The sequence below is a fragment of the Poecile atricapillus genome, chromosome 1 (assembly GCF_030490865.1).
Source record: "Poecile atricapillus isolate bPoeAtr1 chromosome 1, bPoeAtr1.hap1, whole genome shotgun sequence".
In the NCBI taxonomy this organism is placed as follows: Eukaryota; Metazoa; Chordata; class Aves; order Passeriformes; family Paridae; genus Poecile; species Poecile atricapillus.
This window is the reverse complement of record NC_081249.1, coordinates 64,915,518-64,934,794: the sequence shown is the minus strand read 5'-3', so window position 1 is coordinate 64,934,794 and position 19,277 is coordinate 64,915,518. Positions and strand designations below refer to the sequence as shown.

At 39.1% G+C, this 19,277-nt stretch overlaps 1 protein-coding gene across 1 annotated transcript in view; it reads left to right on the top strand.

The window, feature by feature from the left end:
• Window positions 1-412: 412 nt before the first annotated feature.
• Window positions 413-19,277, top strand: part of LOC131587321 (complement C4-like) — a 40,071-nt gene continuing 21,206 nt past the window's right edge. The window contains exons 1-21 of the mRNA XM_058855051.1: window positions 413-542; window positions 2,031-2,223; window positions 3,251-3,431; window positions 4,071-4,141; window positions 4,454-4,539; window positions 5,220-5,302; window positions 6,260-6,347; window positions 8,534-8,639; window positions 8,831-8,954; window positions 9,264-9,379; window positions 10,122-10,289; window positions 11,031-11,228; window positions 12,834-13,025; window positions 13,440-13,589; window positions 14,007-14,133; window positions 14,508-14,579; window positions 15,436-15,636; window positions 16,547-16,658; window positions 16,886-16,956; window positions 17,905-18,044; window positions 18,866-19,078. Coding sequence (XP_058711034.1) covers window positions 478-542; window positions 2,031-2,223; window positions 3,251-3,431; window positions 4,071-4,141; window positions 4,454-4,539; window positions 5,220-5,302; window positions 6,260-6,347; window positions 8,534-8,639; window positions 8,831-8,954; window positions 9,264-9,379; window positions 10,122-10,289; window positions 11,031-11,228; window positions 12,834-13,025; window positions 13,440-13,589; window positions 14,007-14,133; window positions 14,508-14,579; window positions 15,436-15,636; window positions 16,547-16,658; window positions 16,886-16,956; window positions 17,905-18,044; window positions 18,866-19,078 — 2,757 coding nt within the window. The 5' untranslated portion in view covers window positions 413-477. The remainder of the gene's footprint in view (window positions 543-2,030; window positions 2,224-3,250; window positions 3,432-4,070; window positions 4,142-4,453; window positions 4,540-5,219; window positions 5,303-6,259; window positions 6,348-8,533; window positions 8,640-8,830; window positions 8,955-9,263; window positions 9,380-10,121; window positions 10,290-11,030; window positions 11,229-12,833; window positions 13,026-13,439; window positions 13,590-14,006; window positions 14,134-14,507; window positions 14,580-15,435; window positions 15,637-16,546; window positions 16,659-16,885; window positions 16,957-17,904; window positions 18,045-18,865; window positions 19,079-19,277) is intronic.

Here is a 19,277-nt window from a genome sequence, read left to right as displayed (position 1 = left end):
GAAGGAACTTTCTCTCACCTTTGCTGGACCGCAGAGACGCCTGGGCTTAAACAAAGGCTGAGAGAACGAACCTATCACCTGCATTTGTCCCCATTTAGAAATACTCTACAGCCACTCCTTAAGCCACAGTATCTTTTTTTGATTTTGGGATGCCTTTGCAGTATTTGTGAAAACTTCTCTCCGCACTTGATTTTTAGTTGCTATCATGTGAAAACATTGAAACTGGGAAGAGAATGGATGAACAATAAAATATAAAATTGTGACTTAGTCCAGAATGTTTGTCCCTAGGGTATTACTGTGTACACCACCAGCAGGTCCATCACTATTACTTCCACAGTGTTGCAAGTAATTAATAAATAACCAGGATAGGAAACATTATTCACTGCAATGTGCTGTCAGCCCATATCCTACAGCCAGCACCTGGATTGATGGTGGCTCTTTGGTGCTTCTGTTTTGCAGATGTTGTAGAGTTTTCCAATGGAAAGGCTGGTATTGTTGATGAGCTTTTGTTTGCTGCTGTCCAATACACAACAAGCACCATCGTAAGTATATTTTATTATGAATTATTCCATCCTAACAAATCCCTTGAAAGTGAAGATAGAAATATTCTCTCTTTCTCAATAGAGAATCAAAAAAAACAGTTTCTTGGAGTAAGGTTACACTGAAAATTTGTGTAACCTTAAGTAGTTAAAAAGTAAAAAAGCTTAAAACTACCCTTCTAAGGAAGAAATCTTCTTTCAGGAACCAATAATTAAAAATGCACTACTAAAGCATGTTGCTCACTCTCTTATTGCTGTTTGTTCATCTATTGTTTGTGACATTTACTGGATTGAAAAATCTTGGGGAAAAAAACTCTGTAATTGATTGATACATTGCAAAAAGCAAAGGTTTAACTTCTGGGAGACCTTCAGTATTCTGCATTTATCATCTATTTCAGTAGAGATTTACATATAAGTCAAGCCTTGTGTCACCTTTTCCTAGAGCCAAAAGATTCTGAGTGAATGAAATTAAATATCAGCTTTAATTCCTGATTTCCATACCCCACCTTTCATTTTATACATATAAGAAAGAGGAAACTTTTTTTTACTCAAAAAGTGAAAAAGAGAGTTCAGCCAACGCATTCTGATAATAGCAAAATCATTCACCTTTCATTTTAGAAGTCTTCTGCAGAATAATCATTTTCCAAAAGCACCTGTCTTGAGCTCAAAACTATTCTTTGTCTATGTGACATCATAGTGAAGAGACAGGACTTGGCTTTTCACAAAGTTCTCTGATTTTTGTAAAATCATTTTGTGTAAAATAGACTTGAAAAAATTGAGAGCAAGGATAATGATCTACATTTTAAAAGTCATGAATTCAATTATTAAGAAGCACTAGAGTAGGGTTAAGAATGAAGGAATATAATCAAGAGGAAAAAAACCCCATTAAATCCAACCAGTTTATGCTCCAACTCAGCCCTTCCCAGTGATGTGGTCTTGCCTTCTGTGGTCTCTCATTTCCAACATTTCCCAGTGATATTGCAAGGAAGAGCAGCCACTTGTAACCCCATATATATGGTTATATAGGGAATTGATACCTCCTGACACATTAAAGTATAAGCTGGCATAATGTGGGTGCTAGTACATGAAGATGTATAACTTTGTAGCATTAATTGTGTATTTATGAATATGTATTCATTGTCTTTCAATGCATGGCCTCATTCTGTTTCAGAAATTTGAGTTTATAGAGCTTTCTCTGAGTTACACTAGGTTATAAATTGCACTGGTAGTCCCTGGGACATATTGCAGGTTTTTTTTCTTACCTATGTATAGTAATTGATGTTTTATAGGACTTAAATGGGACACTTCAGAATTTGGAGATCAGTCAGAGAAAATTATTGTCTTTTAACCTCTACTCTGATTAACAAGGGCAGTGTATTACGTGTTCTCCACAAGCTCAGCTATTTTGTGAGAGCCTGTTTTATCTTTAAAATTCATATTGTTTGAACATTCATTGAACATACTGGACAATCTGTTTTTCTGTTGTTTTAGATTTCTTATTACTGCCCCAAATGTGGTGCGTTTGGGCACACATGAGATGATAACAGTTCAAGTCCATGGGGCACAGAGCCCTGTGCAAGTTACTGCATACTTCAAAGATGAGACAAAAAATCAGCTCCTATCAGAGAGGATCTACTTTAACCTTAATCAAAATAATGGCTACCAAGAGATGAAAAAGATAATGGTGAGTCTGCCATCACAGTGATTTAATTTTTTTTTTTTTTTATTTGGTGATAAAAAGCACATAATCTCTACTTGGAATAGGCTGGAACCGAGACAATACTGATCCTGAGAGACACGTGACAAAACCAATTCCAGTGACAGCAGCACCCTGTCACTATTCACCCAACCAGCTAATAAAACAATGCCTAATACAATTTCAGTGGTGATTGTGAATATTGTTTTGTGCCCTTATAACAAGCTCAAGAATTTGTCATGTGTTGGTAAATGAAATTTAATTTATACACATTTAATTGTTTTATCACTTTTGGGTTTTCTGCCTCACTTAAACTATGACTGCATTCATGCTTTTGGGTTACTGCTGGCCATTTTACAGTACAGGAGAAGCCTTTAAAAATGTGTAGTCTATCAGACCACAGCCTGTGTTCTTTCTGCAGATTTTTAAGAAGTTGATTAATTCTTTACATCCTACATCATTTGCTCCTGCCACAATTCTCTGAAGTCTGGCAGGATTTAGTTCAGTAGCACTAGTTCAGGCTACTTGGTTGGGAAAAAAATGCACACAGCAATATTCAGTTTAGCTCTGGTTGGTTACTCCCAAAGCTAACAGCTGAGCTTTCAAATCAGGCTCCTGTTGAGGGTGGTGTTTAGAAGCATCACATTAAACTGCATGAAGTACAGCAGCAACGTCATAACCCACATTTTAGCACAAACAGGGATTACAGGGTACATGTAAATCACAGGCATCTAGACTGAAGTCTCCCACCTGGATTCATTGACACTGGACAGAAGAAAGTGTATTTCTGTGGTGGAAAATGGAGGATTAGAGATTATTTCTACTTTAAAAGAAATATTCACCTAATAAGAAAAATGTAACACCCAGTAAGAAAAATATAATTGTGAATCTTCTGTTGAATGGTACTAATAAGATTATTTAAGCACTTCAGCTGTTGTGAGGATTCAGCTATGTGGTCCCAAAGTTACCAGGATCATCTCTGACTCTGTGGGGTTTTCCCTTTTATTCTCTTCAGGTCAAGCCAGGGGCTCTGCAACAGAACCTGTTCAAGAAGAGTAATCTCCCTTATGTTCTACTGGTCACTGAGAGCAAGGAGCTTTATTCGACTGCCAAGAGCACTCGCATCCTCCTGTCCTCCAAGAAAGGCTACATTTTTATCCAGACAGATAAGCCCATATACACACCAAGTTCTCAAGGTTAAAGTACAAATGCTGCTCTTCAGGTGTTGAACATGGAGGTTGCAAGGGCAGGATTAGAAAAAGTAATAACGACCTGGTTGTTGGTTGTCCCAGCATCCAGGGCTTCTGCAGGGTCTGCACTGCAGCAGCTGCTGTGGAAATGCCTCCAGAACCACTGTCACTTTTAAGGGAGACAGACCTTTTTTGTTCAAAAAGGTTAATGATGACTTTACTTTGGAAAGAAAATTCATGAGAAATTTGCAAAAACTGAACCCCTACTGCTTCTGCTTGTAACACCAGCAATATTACCTTTGCTCCTTAAGACCACTACTGCTTTGCTACTTAGCAATTTAATTAATTAACAAAAGAGGGAAGTAAAAATGTTTTTGAGTTTCGTTTCAGGCCTCAACTACAGAAGGGAAAAATGAATGAGGTTCCCTTAGTAACTTTCAGAATTTTCTCCAAAAAGTTATCTAGTCATGTTACATACAAAGGCTATGGAAGAATACAATTATTTTTTGAAATTTCTCAGCCTTCTTTTCACTAAAAGAAAGTGTTTTATCTTAAATTCAGTAACTCAGTTTACAGATTGTAGTGATTAGTATTTAGAAAGGCCAGAAAGAAATTTGTGAACATATTTATTCTTCTGTTAAACAGTCAGATACAGGATCTTCATTCTGGACAATGCTATGAGGCCGACACATGACACGGTTACAGTTGCTGTGCTAGTAAGTATGCAGAAACACTGCTGATGACTGCTTCTGCAGCACAGGAGCTGTGGAAAATGTGTACAAAACATTCAAGAGCAGAACTATAACTGGGACTCCTCTCCAGAAATCTGTATTTGCACATAGTGAGATATCTGTGGTTATTTTTGGCTTGTATCAGAAACATGGAGACACATGACATGTGAATATTACAGTGGGAAAGTAAGCAAAGCATTTTCTCTTCCATAGGAGTAGGACATGACCTTGAGCTTTTGGATGCAAGTATTTGACACTTGGTGCATTATTTCATGTTTGCTTCTTCTGTCTCAACAGAATTCCAAGGGAATGGTGGTTAAAAAGTCAGACCAGAAAATAAATGCGGTGTTTGGTGGACACTTTGATATACCTGACATTGCTGAGTATGTTACTGCTTTGCCTTCTGCATCAAAACCTGTAGATTAAGATTTTTAACTGCTGAATTTCCTGAATTACCTTTCAGAATTGTCTTTCTATCACCATGGGGCACATGTTGAGCCTATGATCAATATATTTTTACCTTTAAGCACCTCATCTTGGCGAGATGAGTCCAGAATTTACAGTTAATATGCTGCAATTAGCAAAATGTATCCTGGTAAAGAACAATTTAACAAACTGCTTTAATATCTGCTCAAGCATATGACTGCATTCAAGAGAGCACTTCTAAAATGGCGAGGCTGCAAAGTGTCATTAATTTTCTCTGATTTGAAACAGTCAAGCTTTTACTTAATATTCAAGGTCTTCTGGCATGCTAGGTTGATTTTGATATCTCAGTGAAGATAAGCTGTAAGAAATATTTGATGAGTTCTCTGTTTCTGCAGACTTTTCAAAGGTAGTGGTTTGCAAATATGTTATCTTGCACTTCCTCATACTTATTTTGAGTGTTTCCTAGGACACTTCAAAATATGTTGCTGGCTCCTCCCAGCAAAAAGAAAGCCATTAATTAATTAGGGATGAGATCAAAGCAAGGAAAATATTGTAATTCAGTGATAATTTATATGTTGGCATCATAAAATATCTGAAGAATTGTAATTAATTATTTTCTGCTGAATCTGGACTTTAGGCCTGGAACTTGGAAAATCAAAGCCTGGTTTCATCAACATGAAATGTCTAATGTTTCCACTGAATTTGAAGTTAAAAGATATGGTGAGATATATAAAATTTGCATTATAAATATAAGAAGTTAACACTATGTGTTGAAAGACAGAGTGCAATAATTAAACCTGGCTGTAGTTAGGCACTAAGGACAACTTTCATGGTGTTTCAGTGCATCATTGTTATCTCTGATGCACAGAAGAAAAACTTTGGGTTTGTGTGGTTTCCACTTATATTAAAAAAATAAACACCTGTTTTAATACAGATTTAGTGACTTTTTTAACACTTCTTTAACATTTTGTCACAAAACATTTGAAGGGCTCTTCTATCACAGAAAAAATATAAATGAGATGAGTTCCAGTTTGAAGTCATTGCAATTCTGGATAAATTTTGCTGTGAGGACTAGGATGGAAAAAAAAAAGCAAAAAAAGCTGCCCATTTTGTCTCAGTCGAATACAGTCAGGAAGCTTATTAGAGTTATTCCTATCCTCAAAGAACATTTTTTTAAGGAAAATAAGGGCCCTTTGAATAAAGTAAAAATATAAAAACATAACAATTTGGGAGGACTCGATTTATATATGCTAAATTATACCTTCTTTTAAAACTAATGTGGGTTTCATTTTTTTTACCTTAAAGATAAAAGAAAACCTTGAGACTGCATGAAAATATCAGTTTAACAAAACTGATTTTTCCTTAGCTAGTGGAGGTAGCAGAATAGTGGAGATTACTGCCTCCTCTCCAAACACCTGCAAGCAGGAGCAAATCATTCTGATCTACCTTAAGGAGAAAATAGTTTGGCTTTGTAGGAGTAAATTCAGTGTGACACAGCTGATGCTGAGGAGCTTGTATCCACACTCAACCCATTTCAGTGTGGGTTTAGTTCAGCCTGCCCCTAGTCCAGGGCACTTCAGGTCCATGAGCAGCCTCAGTGTGTTGCCACATGTCAGGAGTTTAAGCTAAATTTGAAACCTGCATGTCTTGACCTTTTGTCTTCTTTTTTTCATGCAGAACTTCCAAGTTTTGAAGTCAAACTCATCCCACTTCATCCATACTACCACATCTGGAATGACAGCTTTGTGTTTGATATTGAGGCAAAGTAGGTGTGCTCAAGCTGGAACAAGATTTTCTGAATATTTCAGTTTGCTAGCAAAGTTGGCTATTTAGGATTCTCCTCTGTTTTGCTAAGTTGATCACCTGGTTTTCGTTACACTTTTTAGTTTAAACATTTAGAAATGTTCTAAAGCTTTCAATGTGCTACGTGATCCCAGCAGAGCTGGATTCAAGTTTGGGTATGGAATTTTCTCAAAGCACAGTGAAGTCTGTAAGTAATAAGCTAGTGCTTGTTTGAGGGTAACAATTTATGCAGAAAGTCTTCCAGGTAGATAAACACAATTAATGGGAGGAGTTTCCATGGCCATCACTACAGTATCACATGTCCATTGCAGCACAGCAGTGCACTGGTCTGGGTGTGCCGTGGCTGCAGAGCTCTCAGACTGGCCAGGGCACGGGGCAGGGCTCAATGGAAGATGAGTTACATCTGGTCCCATACCAAATTAGAATGGCATCAAACACAGAGTAACTAAGGAAGGCAAACGATGAAAATGTAACCCATCAAAATATTTTTAATAAAAATAATTTTTTGGTTATTGAATTTTCAGGTTTCATAGGAGGGGGAATGCTAAGAAACTGCCTGTTTGGAGAATGACAAAATCAGTACTTGACACCTTTGGGGTTTTTTTCTTTTTCTAAAGGGGAATAAATATTATGAAATGAGAAGAGTCAGGTGGAAGCAGCTGGCCTTCTTTCACAGTTGGGAGAAATCTGTTCAAAGGAATGAGGGCTGTTGGAGTTCTCCCTGCTGTCCTTGGCCATGCTGGTCCTTCTGTTCCCCAGCACACCCTGAGAGAGCAGACAAAACCTATATCTACCTCCTTGAGCTTGCCTGAACAAACTCAACCCTTTATATGTCCTCTTGATCACCTTCAATTTTTTATTTGGTTCTACTGAATAATTACTAGCTTTAGTCATGATCACTTGGTATTGTGATATGAAGTGATTTCAAATCACTGGCTTTAGTATTTTAAGCCTTTCTAAATTTTTCTCTGTGCTATTGAAGCACTCTATTTTGAATTTATGAGCTTCATATATATTTGATTTGTCATTAATATCATAATTATTTAAGAAGAAAAATTGGAATTCAATAACTGGATACCATTCCTTTCCATATTGGAAAATGTCCTACTGGTGCTACACAGGCCTGCATGACTTTCATCAGCATATGGAATTCCTGATAATTGAACTTATTTGTCTGAACTGGCCATGCATGGGATGAAGTTACTTGGTGTAACTGACTATTGTTTCCCATTTATTAGCTCTGGCATTTAATTGCATTTTCCTTAAGAGCTGCCTCTCCGTTGGCTTTATTGGTATAGATCAGTGCTGCTGATCAGGTCAATTTGAAAGAGGCATTGTTTAAACAAAAATAAACCATTACAGGACTGAGGTCAAGCAGGATTTCCACAAGCAAAAGATAACAGTGACGGGTCTCATGTAGCACATCGCACATTTGACAGGGCTTCCTTGAGTACAGAGCCAGGTGCAACAAGATGCCCTATCCTCTCTCCCCATGACCTTTATAAAATGTTCAGGGGTGTCCTGGCCAGAGGCCAATCTGGAAAATATTTCACTTACAAGAGGAGCTTTATGCGATACTGCCCAAATCTGTAGGAGCAATGTGGGGCAGAGGATGTCCACTCTAGGCAATGCAGGTATTAGAATATCAGCAGGTAGGCTCTTCCGGCTTTAGGTCTTCAGAGGTACCAAATATTTCATATCAGTCCCTGAAATGCTTCTCCGATCCCTTATCTGTTATGCTCTGCTCCTGAGGTGTCTCCTACAAAGGAAGCAGCTGTTCAGCCAAACTACATGGGATGAATTGTGTAAGACCTCTCTGTGCAACTGAAGTTCTCATTAATTTGTTAAAAAAAAAAAAAATCAACTCTAGCACAAATTTTATCAGACAATGTCTCCCCATGTGATTTTACCAATGTGATTTACTTTATATATATCTTTGTATTGGAAATCACCACTTGGTACAAAGATCAGTAGAAGTTTTCATGTCTGAGTTACAAGAGTGGGACTAAATTTAGCTCTCAAGGTGTTAATTACAAATGGCATGCCTACAAACATTCCAGTATTTTTTCAGCATAAAATGATTGACTTACTTATGCTTGCTTTTTATTAAGATAATGATCCCTGTCCTCACTTTTCTTCCTCCTAAAGACATTCTTATGGGAAAGAGATTCAAGGTGCTGCATATGTTCGATTTGGTATAATTGATGAAAATGAGAACAAAATATTTATTCCAGGCCTGGAGCAACAGCTATCAGTAAGTATTCAGTGGAACTACTCTGATTTATCCTACCTAAGCTGAATAGTGTCAGAAATTCTGGAAACTTAGAAGTCCATAATACTGTAGTCGTTATAAGAGCAACATTTTTTTATTTCTAATGGCAACAAACCAGTAAGGGCTGTCGTTTTTTTTGGTTTTTTTTTTTTTTCCTCCTCCACTTTTTTTAGATCCAAAATGGAAAAGGAAGAGTCACTTTAAATACACCACTTTTGGAAGAGAAATTGAGAAAGAGTATTTCCACTCTGGAAGGGTTTCATTTATATGTCGCTGTTACTACTGTAGAAACTGCAAGTGAGTACAGCATGGCTTGATACCGTCTATAAGATTGACATTGATCTTTCTCTGGTGTAATCTGTTACGTGGGGAATCTGGTCTCACTGGATCTATTTTTGCCACAAAGCTTGCTCAGCTGTAGGGAATTAACTAGAAGAATCTTAGATGGAAAGCAGCTACTCAAGCTCCAAGTTGCAGAAGATTATATTAGGTAATGTTAACTCTCACCAATAGTTGAAAATAAAACCAAAATCTTTCAGAAAATCCAAGGTATGTAAGTCCATTGTCAGTTCCCCTACAACAACACATACTGTTTGATATTAACAGGTGGTGAGATGAGGGAAGAGGAGCTCACCAGTGTGAAGTTTGTGAGATCTCCTTATGCTGTTGATCTGTCTAACACCAAAAAGTATTTTGTGCCTGGAGCCCCATTCTCTGTTATGGTATGTAGTGCTCTGATTGTATCCATTTGCCTCCACAGCAATGAATTTGTATCTGCCCTCTTTCCTTTTCTGATCCACTGTGAGCCCTGTAGGATGGAGACCTTCAAGACTAGGTCCAACACAGAGCTATTGTTTGTGTGTCTGATTTTTCTCATTTCTGTATACTCTGAGCCTGAACAGCCAGAAAATGCTGTTCTAGAAGTCACTGTTGCACTATGGGGTTTTATAAAACATAACAATCTCCTCCTCACTTCCTTATCAAAACATTGAAACAAGAATATTATAACAAATTAATCCCACATCAAATTAAAATTCTGAAAAGTAAAAAAGGGTATTGCCTTTTTTAAAAAATGCATTTAAATTTATGTGGCTTGAAACTTCACATCTTCATTTTTCTAGAGTTTCCTACAAAGAGTTAAAGTTAGAAATTCACCTTATAATAGTTAATGATAAGTATCTCTGGGATCTGCTTAGAGCAAATAGATGCTAAGCAAAAATCTGAGGCATTTTGTAATCTAAAATCACAGATTTTTACCTTAACTGCAGTCCAGACTGAGTCAATTGCTTTCCCCTTTTCACAAAGCTTAAATTTTTTGAATGCTGGTGTGTACATTTTTATATTTTTTCTCAGTTTATAAAAATTATAATTATAAATTATAATTGCTTCTTGTTTGTGGGCATTTTTTAAACACAGGATTTCCTTTAAATAACAGAATTATTTTATATATTTTTTTTCCAATAGGCATCTGCTACTTCAGTTGATGGTGCTCCTGCTGCCTTCCTATTTATCACTGCCACTGTTACTTCGCCTGGAAAACCCCCAGTGAAGAAGACTGCCTTCTGTAATAGAGAGGGTCTGGTCTCCATTACATTTGACATACCCACAGATGCTCAAATGCTTGAAATAAAGGTAAAGAAAATGCAAACATCCATGTTTAAAGGTATCTCACTGAGAATTGCTCATAAGACTGTGATAAATGGCTGTGAAGATGATCACTTTTCATCAAATTAGCACAGAGGGTGGAACATGATCGCTTGATTTCTTACACCACCTGCAGATCCTTGTCCAGATAGTGTAAGATATATTGGAGAGGGCCTGAGGGATGTCTCAAGTGAAGGACACACTTGTACATCAGAGCCTTGGGAGTACATGCATTGATTATAATGGTACATTTTTGTGTTTTGGATGTACATTTGCCTGGCTTGAAGGACAGAAATGGGACTGCAAGGAATGTCACCACACAAAATGATAGAAAATTATAAGAAGAAAGTGAAAGAAAGGTCCTGAGCAGTGCAGAGTGTCAGTTATACCTTTCCACTCAGAAGGTTCAGTTATGTGGACAATATAAAATGGGAAAAAACTTGTCTGAGCACAAAATCACATTGTGATTTTTGACACATTGATTTCCACTTAGAGCTGAGGGTGAAAAATATCAAATGCAGATACAGCGAAAGGCAAATGGGGTGAGAGAATAAAGTAATTAAAATCCTGGGGTTTGGTGCTAAACTCTGCTAATGAGGTCTCAGCAATTATTCCTCTTACTTCACAGAATTTTCCGAATAACCTGGCACAATATATGAATTATTGGTGACACTATGCACTGTCTGCTGTGGGACACTTTACTCACTCTGGCCTTTTCTTCCCTGACAGGTAAAGGCTGAAGAGGGTAAAGAAAGGTTAGAATCACCTGAAGCCAGTATTAGAGCTGAAAGATACGAGTCAGCTTCCCCAAACTACCTCAGCATCACCATCCCGCACACTGTTGTGGCACCTGGAGATACCTTACCCTTCACCTTGAATGATATTCATCAGTCTGGCAGTGGAAACATCGGCTATTTCTATTATATGGTAAACAGAGTATTATCATATCAGTAATGTCTTTCAGAAATTATACAAGCTGGAACATTTACCTAGTTACTGATAAAAGGGAAAACCAAGGGGGTCCAGCAAAGGGCAAGTGGGATGATGGGTGTTCTGGCACACCTGACCTACTGACAGGCCGAGGGCTTGCTCAGTTTGATGAAGAGCCTAAGAGTGAGTTAATAGCAACCTAAAACTACTTGAAGAGGAATTAAGGCATAGTGGAGACAAGATGTCCTGGGCAGTGCCACACAATGTAACAAGGGGCCAAAGTTAAAAATTATGGCCTAGAAGATTCACTTTGGAAAAATCTATTCACTAGTGATGAGGGCAATATTGGAAGAGATTCCCCAGACACTTGAGGGGTTTTCCAGCCTTAGAAAAATCCAACACTCAACAAAAGAAAACCTCACCAGTCTTACCTAGTCTTACCCTGGTCAAGTCTCAGAGCAAGCAGCTGGACTATTGAGATCTCTATACATCCTTTCCAGAAATTATTTCTATGATTCTGCTATTTTTCATATGTCTGTGCTTATTTTTGGGGCATGTAAAGTGCATAGTATTTATTCTGCTGAATGAAACAAATGTGTTCGTGGGTACATTCCAAGAATGAATCTGTTGAATGTGAAATGTGTTTAATCCCCTTCTCCCTCTCCTTGTCCCAGTTTCCCTTGGCAGCCTAAATCTCACAGGATAAGTGCCATGATATCAGTTCCCATTTATTTAATAGGACTCTGATATATTGGAACAACTGTATCCCTAGGAGTTAAGTTTAGGTTTGGGGGTTCATTTTCAATGGATGATGTATCACAGGGCTGGAATTGGTGCTACCAGGCTTTGGGAAGGTGTAGTGCTGGGCAGGCAGGACATGTGGGAGGGGTGGTGGCAGACACTGCTGGAGCTCAGCAGTGAGGGTGTCTCCCAAACTTTGGTCGTCTTAACAAAGGCAGTGAGGATTTCAGGCCAGGCTGTACTATGCCTTTGTTTCTTCCTGAAACCCACTCACTGTGTGTTTAGGAAAGCTTCACACATTTTGTTCAGGGAAGAGCACTCTCAGTTCTGCCACTGTGCCTGTTTTTCATTCCTCTGACCACTCATGAATATGGTTAACACAGGAAGGAAGAAGTAAAATAGTGAAAGAAGGGCTTAAATCAGTTAAAGACCAGTCTGTGGCACTTTATCCTGAAACCTCCTGCTCCAACTCTTTTACACCATCTGAAAGATTCAGTAGTGATTGCAGATTAAATAATGCTGATATCTTCCTGGATGTGATGGCCAGTCATTGTAGAAGACAAAATTTAGACTGCTATCTAGGTACCCCTTCTCAAGCTGTAAAATTGAGTGGAAGGTGACAGATTTGTGTTCAAACCTGGGCCACAAGACCAGTGTAGCAGAGATTCATCACCACAGTATGTGGGTCTCCTCCAGGTATACAGCTTGGCAATCAAAACTGCTAATGCCATTAGAAGAGAATACATTTTAAAGAGTAATTGCCTCAGGGAAAGAAAAAAAAAAAAGGTGAAATTATGCAACGTAATGCCTTTTCTGGGGCATAGTTACAGTATTTGATTTCTCTTTGTTTCTGCCTTGCAGGTTGTGGCAAAGGGACAAGCTGAGCTTCTGGGAAGGGTCCCATCCTCAAACAAAGTAATAACCCTTAAAATTACCGAGAAGATGGTGCCTGCCTTTCGGTTTTTAGCCTACTACTTCGTTGAGAACGAGGGCCAGCAAGAGATCATTGCTGATTCTGTGTGGGTGGATGTCATGGATGTCTGCGAAGGAAAGGTGCTTTCAAAGCTTATGGCTTCTGTTGTTGCATTCCAGAATTTAAAACAACAAAACCAAAAAAAGCATGGGGTAGTGGCCGAGCAAGTGCAGGCCTGGGCTTATAAAGTGAAAGACATGTAATTTTTATAGAAAAGGAGTCATGCCAAAAGGTATAGCTCAGAAAGGCTCCCAGATTGTGCCAACATTCAGTATTCTGCAAGACACATCTTTCAGTTCCCCATGATTTCCTTCAGTCTGAAATATCTATAATATCTATGTATTCCAAAACAGGATCATAGGCAGAAACTCCACAAAACAGGAACATCTCCCAGCCTCTGATTTGAGCCAGTCAGAGGACACTGTCCCTGGTGCAAAGAGTCTTCACTTTTTATTAACAAATACAATACTTTTGTTTCAATTTTTTCTATTTAGATTAAAGTGAGAACAGAACAAGACACATATGAACCAACAGACAACATCAATTTACAGATTGAAATGGACCATGCGGGAAAAGTTGCCTTAGCTGTGGTTGATAAGGCAGTTTTTATTCTGAATAAGAAAAATAAGCTTACAGCCAAGAAAGTAAGATATTTGTGAGAAGAAAATATCACATCTACTAGTCAAGCAAATTTTTCCATGACTAATGAGAGGATCAAAATGTAATTAATGGCAATTAATTGCTTGGACAAGGCTTTGCTAAACTTGAAAATGCTTTTTTCTTTTGCCATTTTGTATGTATTTAAGATGAATGGCATGTTTAAGATGAGTATTTAAGATGGGGATTTCCGTCCTATGGCAGACAAGTTTATAAATTTAAAAAAGCATGGCTTCAAAGCACTCCCTAACTAAAACTTCCCTCAGCTTTAATCTGCTTCCAAATACAGCTTGCTCCACCAGTTTGTCTTGCTTCCATGAATCAAAGGCTACAAGAATTTTTCTGATATATGTATAAGCCCTTTACAAGTACATAGAGTCCATCTGTGCCATTTTATTTGGCAGGTATTTAATGCAATGAATTCATATGATCTTGGATGTTCTGCTGGTGGTGGTGCAAATAGCATTCAAGTTTTTACTGATGTTGGTCTGGCTTTTATATCAGACACGATTCAATCCAGCATGCGGGAAGGTAAGCGCAATCTGCCCTTTAGAAATTTGTGTAAGACCACTGTAGATCTGGGGAGACTGATTGCTTTAGAGATCAGAAACATTTTTACTGTGATATTGTAAAATATCCTATGACTTTGGATTTTTCATCTTGTGCTCTTCCACCAGATGCTGGCAGCTCAGATATCCCAGATGGTGGGTGCTGGTCCTTTGGTGACCACCTCAGCGGGGGCAGGCAGCAGTTGGCTAGGCTGGAGGATTTGTGGGACTCTCCCTCAAGCTGTGGGTCTTCTGTCAATGAGATGGGTCCTGAGACAGGTCTTCATGAATGATGTGAATGATCAGGTTGTTCCTGTCATGTCATCGTGACCAAGCACTTCTGTTCTGCCTTCCCAGGATATAAATGCCTCCAGAGCACCAAAAGGCAGAAGAGATCTTTGGATTTTCAGAAAAAAATGTCAAGAATTGGTATGTCTGCTCCTTTGGGTGGCCTGAAAATCTTAACAGGGAGAGGCAAAAGGATGGGATGTCTGGAATCTAGGGAGCAAGAAGAGATGGCATGGTGAAAGATGCCAAGATATTCTCAGTTCCAGTTCTTTCATTACTTGACATAACCTAGCACAAGTGTGTGCACTATGCTGGCTGATGCATCATTCATCAAAACAGCTCAAAAAACAAAACCAAATTATGCCTATAAATGGAAACTAGTCCACTTTATAATCCTAAATGCAAAGCACTTCTTTAAGCACTAGATAACATGCCATGTCATCAATAACAACTTTGAGGTTTTTGAAATTCTTGTATGGTCAGGTGTTTTATAAATCCTATCTTTTTCTTGACATTCTGCTTCGAAGCTGTGCCAACTTTGGTACTTTGTGCTTCAGTTAAGAGAAGATTTAGTATAGAATTTGGTATAACATGTCAATTTGTGCAATTTTTTTTTCTCATTTTCTTGCCAGAAGGCACAAAGGCTTAGAGTTGGATTCTTCCTTACTTTTGAAATCAGACTTTTTATTCAAGAAAGATAACACTAATATTGCTATTTCTATTAAGAATTCCAGCCTGCAAAGAGGATTCAATTTTCAATACAGTCTGACTGTGAAGAAAGGGCTTACAACAGAATGTGTAGGATGCCACAAAGCTTTCCTCCTGTGTTTGTGGACAGTTTCTAGGATGGACTATTTTCAGGGTCCCAGGCTGAAGCTTGGCTGTTGCAATAGAAACTAATGTTAATGGCAAAGAATGACTGGAATGAGCACAATGAACACCTTTACATTGATTTCTACTTACACAGCGCTAATTCTGGGCTTTAATTCTATTGCAGCCAGCAGATACCAAAACACTGCTCTACTGAAATGTTGCCAAGATGGAATGAGATTAAATCCCATGAGGTTTTCTTGTGCAAAAAGGCTGGCAAAGGTGTCTGGCTCCCAGGAATGCAGGAGCGCGTTCCAGGACTGCTGTGAGAAAGCCACAGCCCTCAGGAGGCAGGCGAAACAGAGGAACAGAGTGGGCTTGGCACGACGTAAAGAGCAGTGGCATACAACTCTGCCACTTTTATCCTTCTTGTGGTGGCCAGGGAGGGTCAAGGGGAATTTTAGTGCTGTGGGGCTGGGGAGGGAGTTTTCATATCAGCGTTTCAGAGAACCCTGGTACAGCGCAGCAACCATGTGGCATTACATCTTCATACCTGTGCACTGGGGAGGTGGGAGGGGGATGGGATAACTTCTGAGGGTAAGAAAAGGCAGGAATCACCTTAGCCATTGCTGGCCCCTCCGGTCCCATGAAGGAGCTGGTGGCCCCTGCCCACACCCCAGAGAGGCCACAGACAGCAGAGCAGGAGAGGCTGTGGTTTGTCTGCGTTCAGGGCTCTAAGTGGTCTCAGATTTATAACTCTTTTTAGTGGTACTACTATTATAACACCCAAATACCTCCAAAATGCTGTCATGAGGAAGGTCCACTTTAGCCAAAATAATTTTGTCTCTTTCTTTTCCTCTCCCTAAAGTCTATCTCTGACCACATATTATGTGTCACTTCATGTTACAAAAAAAAAAAAATTACTTTGCATCTAAAATAATCCCATTATGAATGTAATTTCTGCTACCATTTCTCACAGATTTCCCCTTTCATCCTCTGTCTGTCACAAGTATGGGTCAGTGGGAACATCTTTGCTAACCTTGCTACAGGGGACTGCTTTCTCATTTGGTAGCATATAGCAATTGAAATTGGGAAGACGAACTATCTTTTAGTTCTGTGACAAACTATGGTCATTGCTTCTCTTTTTTCAACATTTTTAGTTTAATGTGCAAGATGAAACATAGATGAAATCTTTTTCCTCAGAGCATTTTTTGTGCTCTGACAAGCTGATTCCCTGCAAGACAGTGTAAGGTCATCATCCAAAGACTTCCAAAAGAAACCTCACTCCTGTTTTGCAGAATACAATGAACATGAAGAATTGTTTGATGAAACTTCTGTCAGCTTGCGCAGTTATTTTCCTGAGAGCTGGTGGTGGAATTTTGAAGAAGTAAAAAGCCCTGGAAATCACAGGTACTGTGTTGCATGACTAGGTGACGATCTTTAAATTTGTACTGTCAAATGTATATAAATATCGGCTTTATGTAGTATCTGATGCAGAGGACTTCAGAGTATTTGAAAGCACTTTGCCTCCACTACTGAGGGAATAAGTTTTCCCCTTAAAATATTCAAGCCTCATCAAATGACAATGTTTACATTTTATGCATGCTTTCTAATATGTTTTATTTTGTGTTTTTCAGTGTAAAAAACTTTGCTCCTGACTCTATAACTACCTGGGAAGTTCAGGCAATAAGTATATCTCCTGAAAAAGGTATAAGTATTGGATATTATTTGTTTGTTTGTTTCTTTGTAGGGATAAATAGAGAATGTGTATTTTTTAAAAGAGAGATACAATGTTATGTTGACAAAGAATCTGTATTTAAAAAACACGAATTGTTTTGATCATAATATTTACTTCTCTCTTATCTGCCATGTTAAAGCCCAACTAGAAGTTAAGGTATGGGTTTATATTTATAAAAGCAACATGAAGTAGGGTCTCAAGGATGATGGATCCTACAGTCAAAACTGTCTTTTATTCTTCCCACTCTATCAGCCACCTCATTTTAGCTTCTACATGGCCAGGAAGCCACAAGAAAAGCAGCAGTAGTAACACCACTTTTCTTTGAATAATTCTGGGACCAGATTCTGTCTATCTCAAAGCAGGAACCTCAGTGGGCCTAAGGCAGAAAAGAATACCAGGAAACCAGCAAAGAACCAGCCAAGGGCTGGACACCAGAGAGCCCAGGTTCCCAGATGCTTCCCTCTGGGAGCTCCTGGGAGTTGATGAGCACCACACAGGATGGACAAAGAGTTTATCTTGTACTGCCCACTCCCCTTTGGAAGGGCAGGATCATCCAGGGGTGTGCAGTGATGGCCATGGAGTTTATTTTCAGAAAGCAAGGAAGGATCATTGTGTTTTAAACAAGAAACAAAACAAGGAAAAAAGAAAAAAAAGAAAAAAAAAAGAAAAAAACCTGGGCCACATTTCTCTCACAAAACATACAAACACTTCTGCCAAGTTTTACCTGTCAAAAACCATGGCAGTGACTCCTGGGGGCAACCTAGAGATAGGTCTCTAGTGCAGATGAGTTTAAGTGAGTTCTGAGTATGTCTGTTTTCCTCTCCTGCTCATGACCTGTGGGGAGCCGAGGCACTGAGTTTTGATTAGACATTTCACTTCCTATTAGCTGGTGTTAAGTGTGTATTTTTCTCTCCCCAGGGTTCTGTGTAGCTGACCCCCACACCTTTGCAGTTTTCAAAGACTTTTTTGTGTCCCTGAGATTACCGTACTCAGTCAGACGACACGAGCAACTGGAAATAAAAGCAGTGGTTTACAACTACCTGCCCAACAATCTCCAGGTAGTGTTGTCAACAACCTCTGTACCTTGCATGCCGAGCTAGCTAGATCTATAGTTTTGTAATATTTTAATGTGAATGACCTGGCCACCCTTCAGTGCCTCCCTACAGCCCAGACATAATACTCCCATCTTGAAAGCATTCCCAAAAGCAGGATCCAGTTCTACTTGGTAATCAAACTTACTTAAAGCAGATTTTATTCGCCATGTTGCATAGACATATCTTTTGTCTTTGGGTACTTCTTCCCCTTTATTGAAGCCATCTGTTCCCTTTTTGCTGCCTGCTGATCTGGACAATACCCAGCTGCTGACACTAACACTTGCTGACACTTCACAAGGTACACAAGATATGGAGGTAAATCAGTGCACCATCCAATGTTAGCCACAAAACTCATTGAGCATGCAACACAGGCACTTTTTCTCTTCACGTGACTCTTACGCAGTCCTGCATATGGCCACAGTTGTCACTGGGCTAAGGGCCTCCATTGTCCTAAGGCTGATACTCATCTTTTCACTTCCCATCTCCCAACAAGCTGTTCAACCAGCATCCTGAAAAATGAACTGCATTGAATTGTGTAGAGCTGGGATATATAAAAATGCACTATCCTTCTTTACTGTGGTTCAGGGATAGGTCAAAACTCTGTTTCAAGTTCAGTATCAGGAAGAAATGTTTGCTGATTTGCCTTCAGAGCCCTAATCAATATAGCTGAATATTAACAGACCATGGAGTCAGAGAACAATTTACACTGGAAGGGGCACCCAGAGGTATTTTTCCTGTGCAGTGATGCACTAGGAGTGATCTTGGGCACTGCCTTGTCCCCACAGGTGGTAGTGAAGATGGATGCAGTGAAGGGGCTGTGCACAGCAGAGACGACAGCGAAGAGTGTGCAGTTGCCACTGCTGGCTAAGGGGAACTCAGCAACACCAGCCTTCTTCTCAGTTGTCCCTTTGACTGTGGGAGAAATCCCAATTACCATTACTGCTTTTGACCAGGATTCTGGGCACAGTGATAGCATTAGGAAGAATCTCAAAGTTGTGGTATGTATAACTAACTGAGGGCAGGCACTTCATAAATTATCATAATCATTTACCATTATCATGAACTGTCAAATATGACATTCACTGTGCGTGGAGCTCTCATGGAGGGAGTGAAATGGTACAAACACAGGGCTGGAAGCAATTCAGTAAATCTGTTTTTCAGCAAGGACTGAGGCAAATAATTTTAGCCTCAGTATGT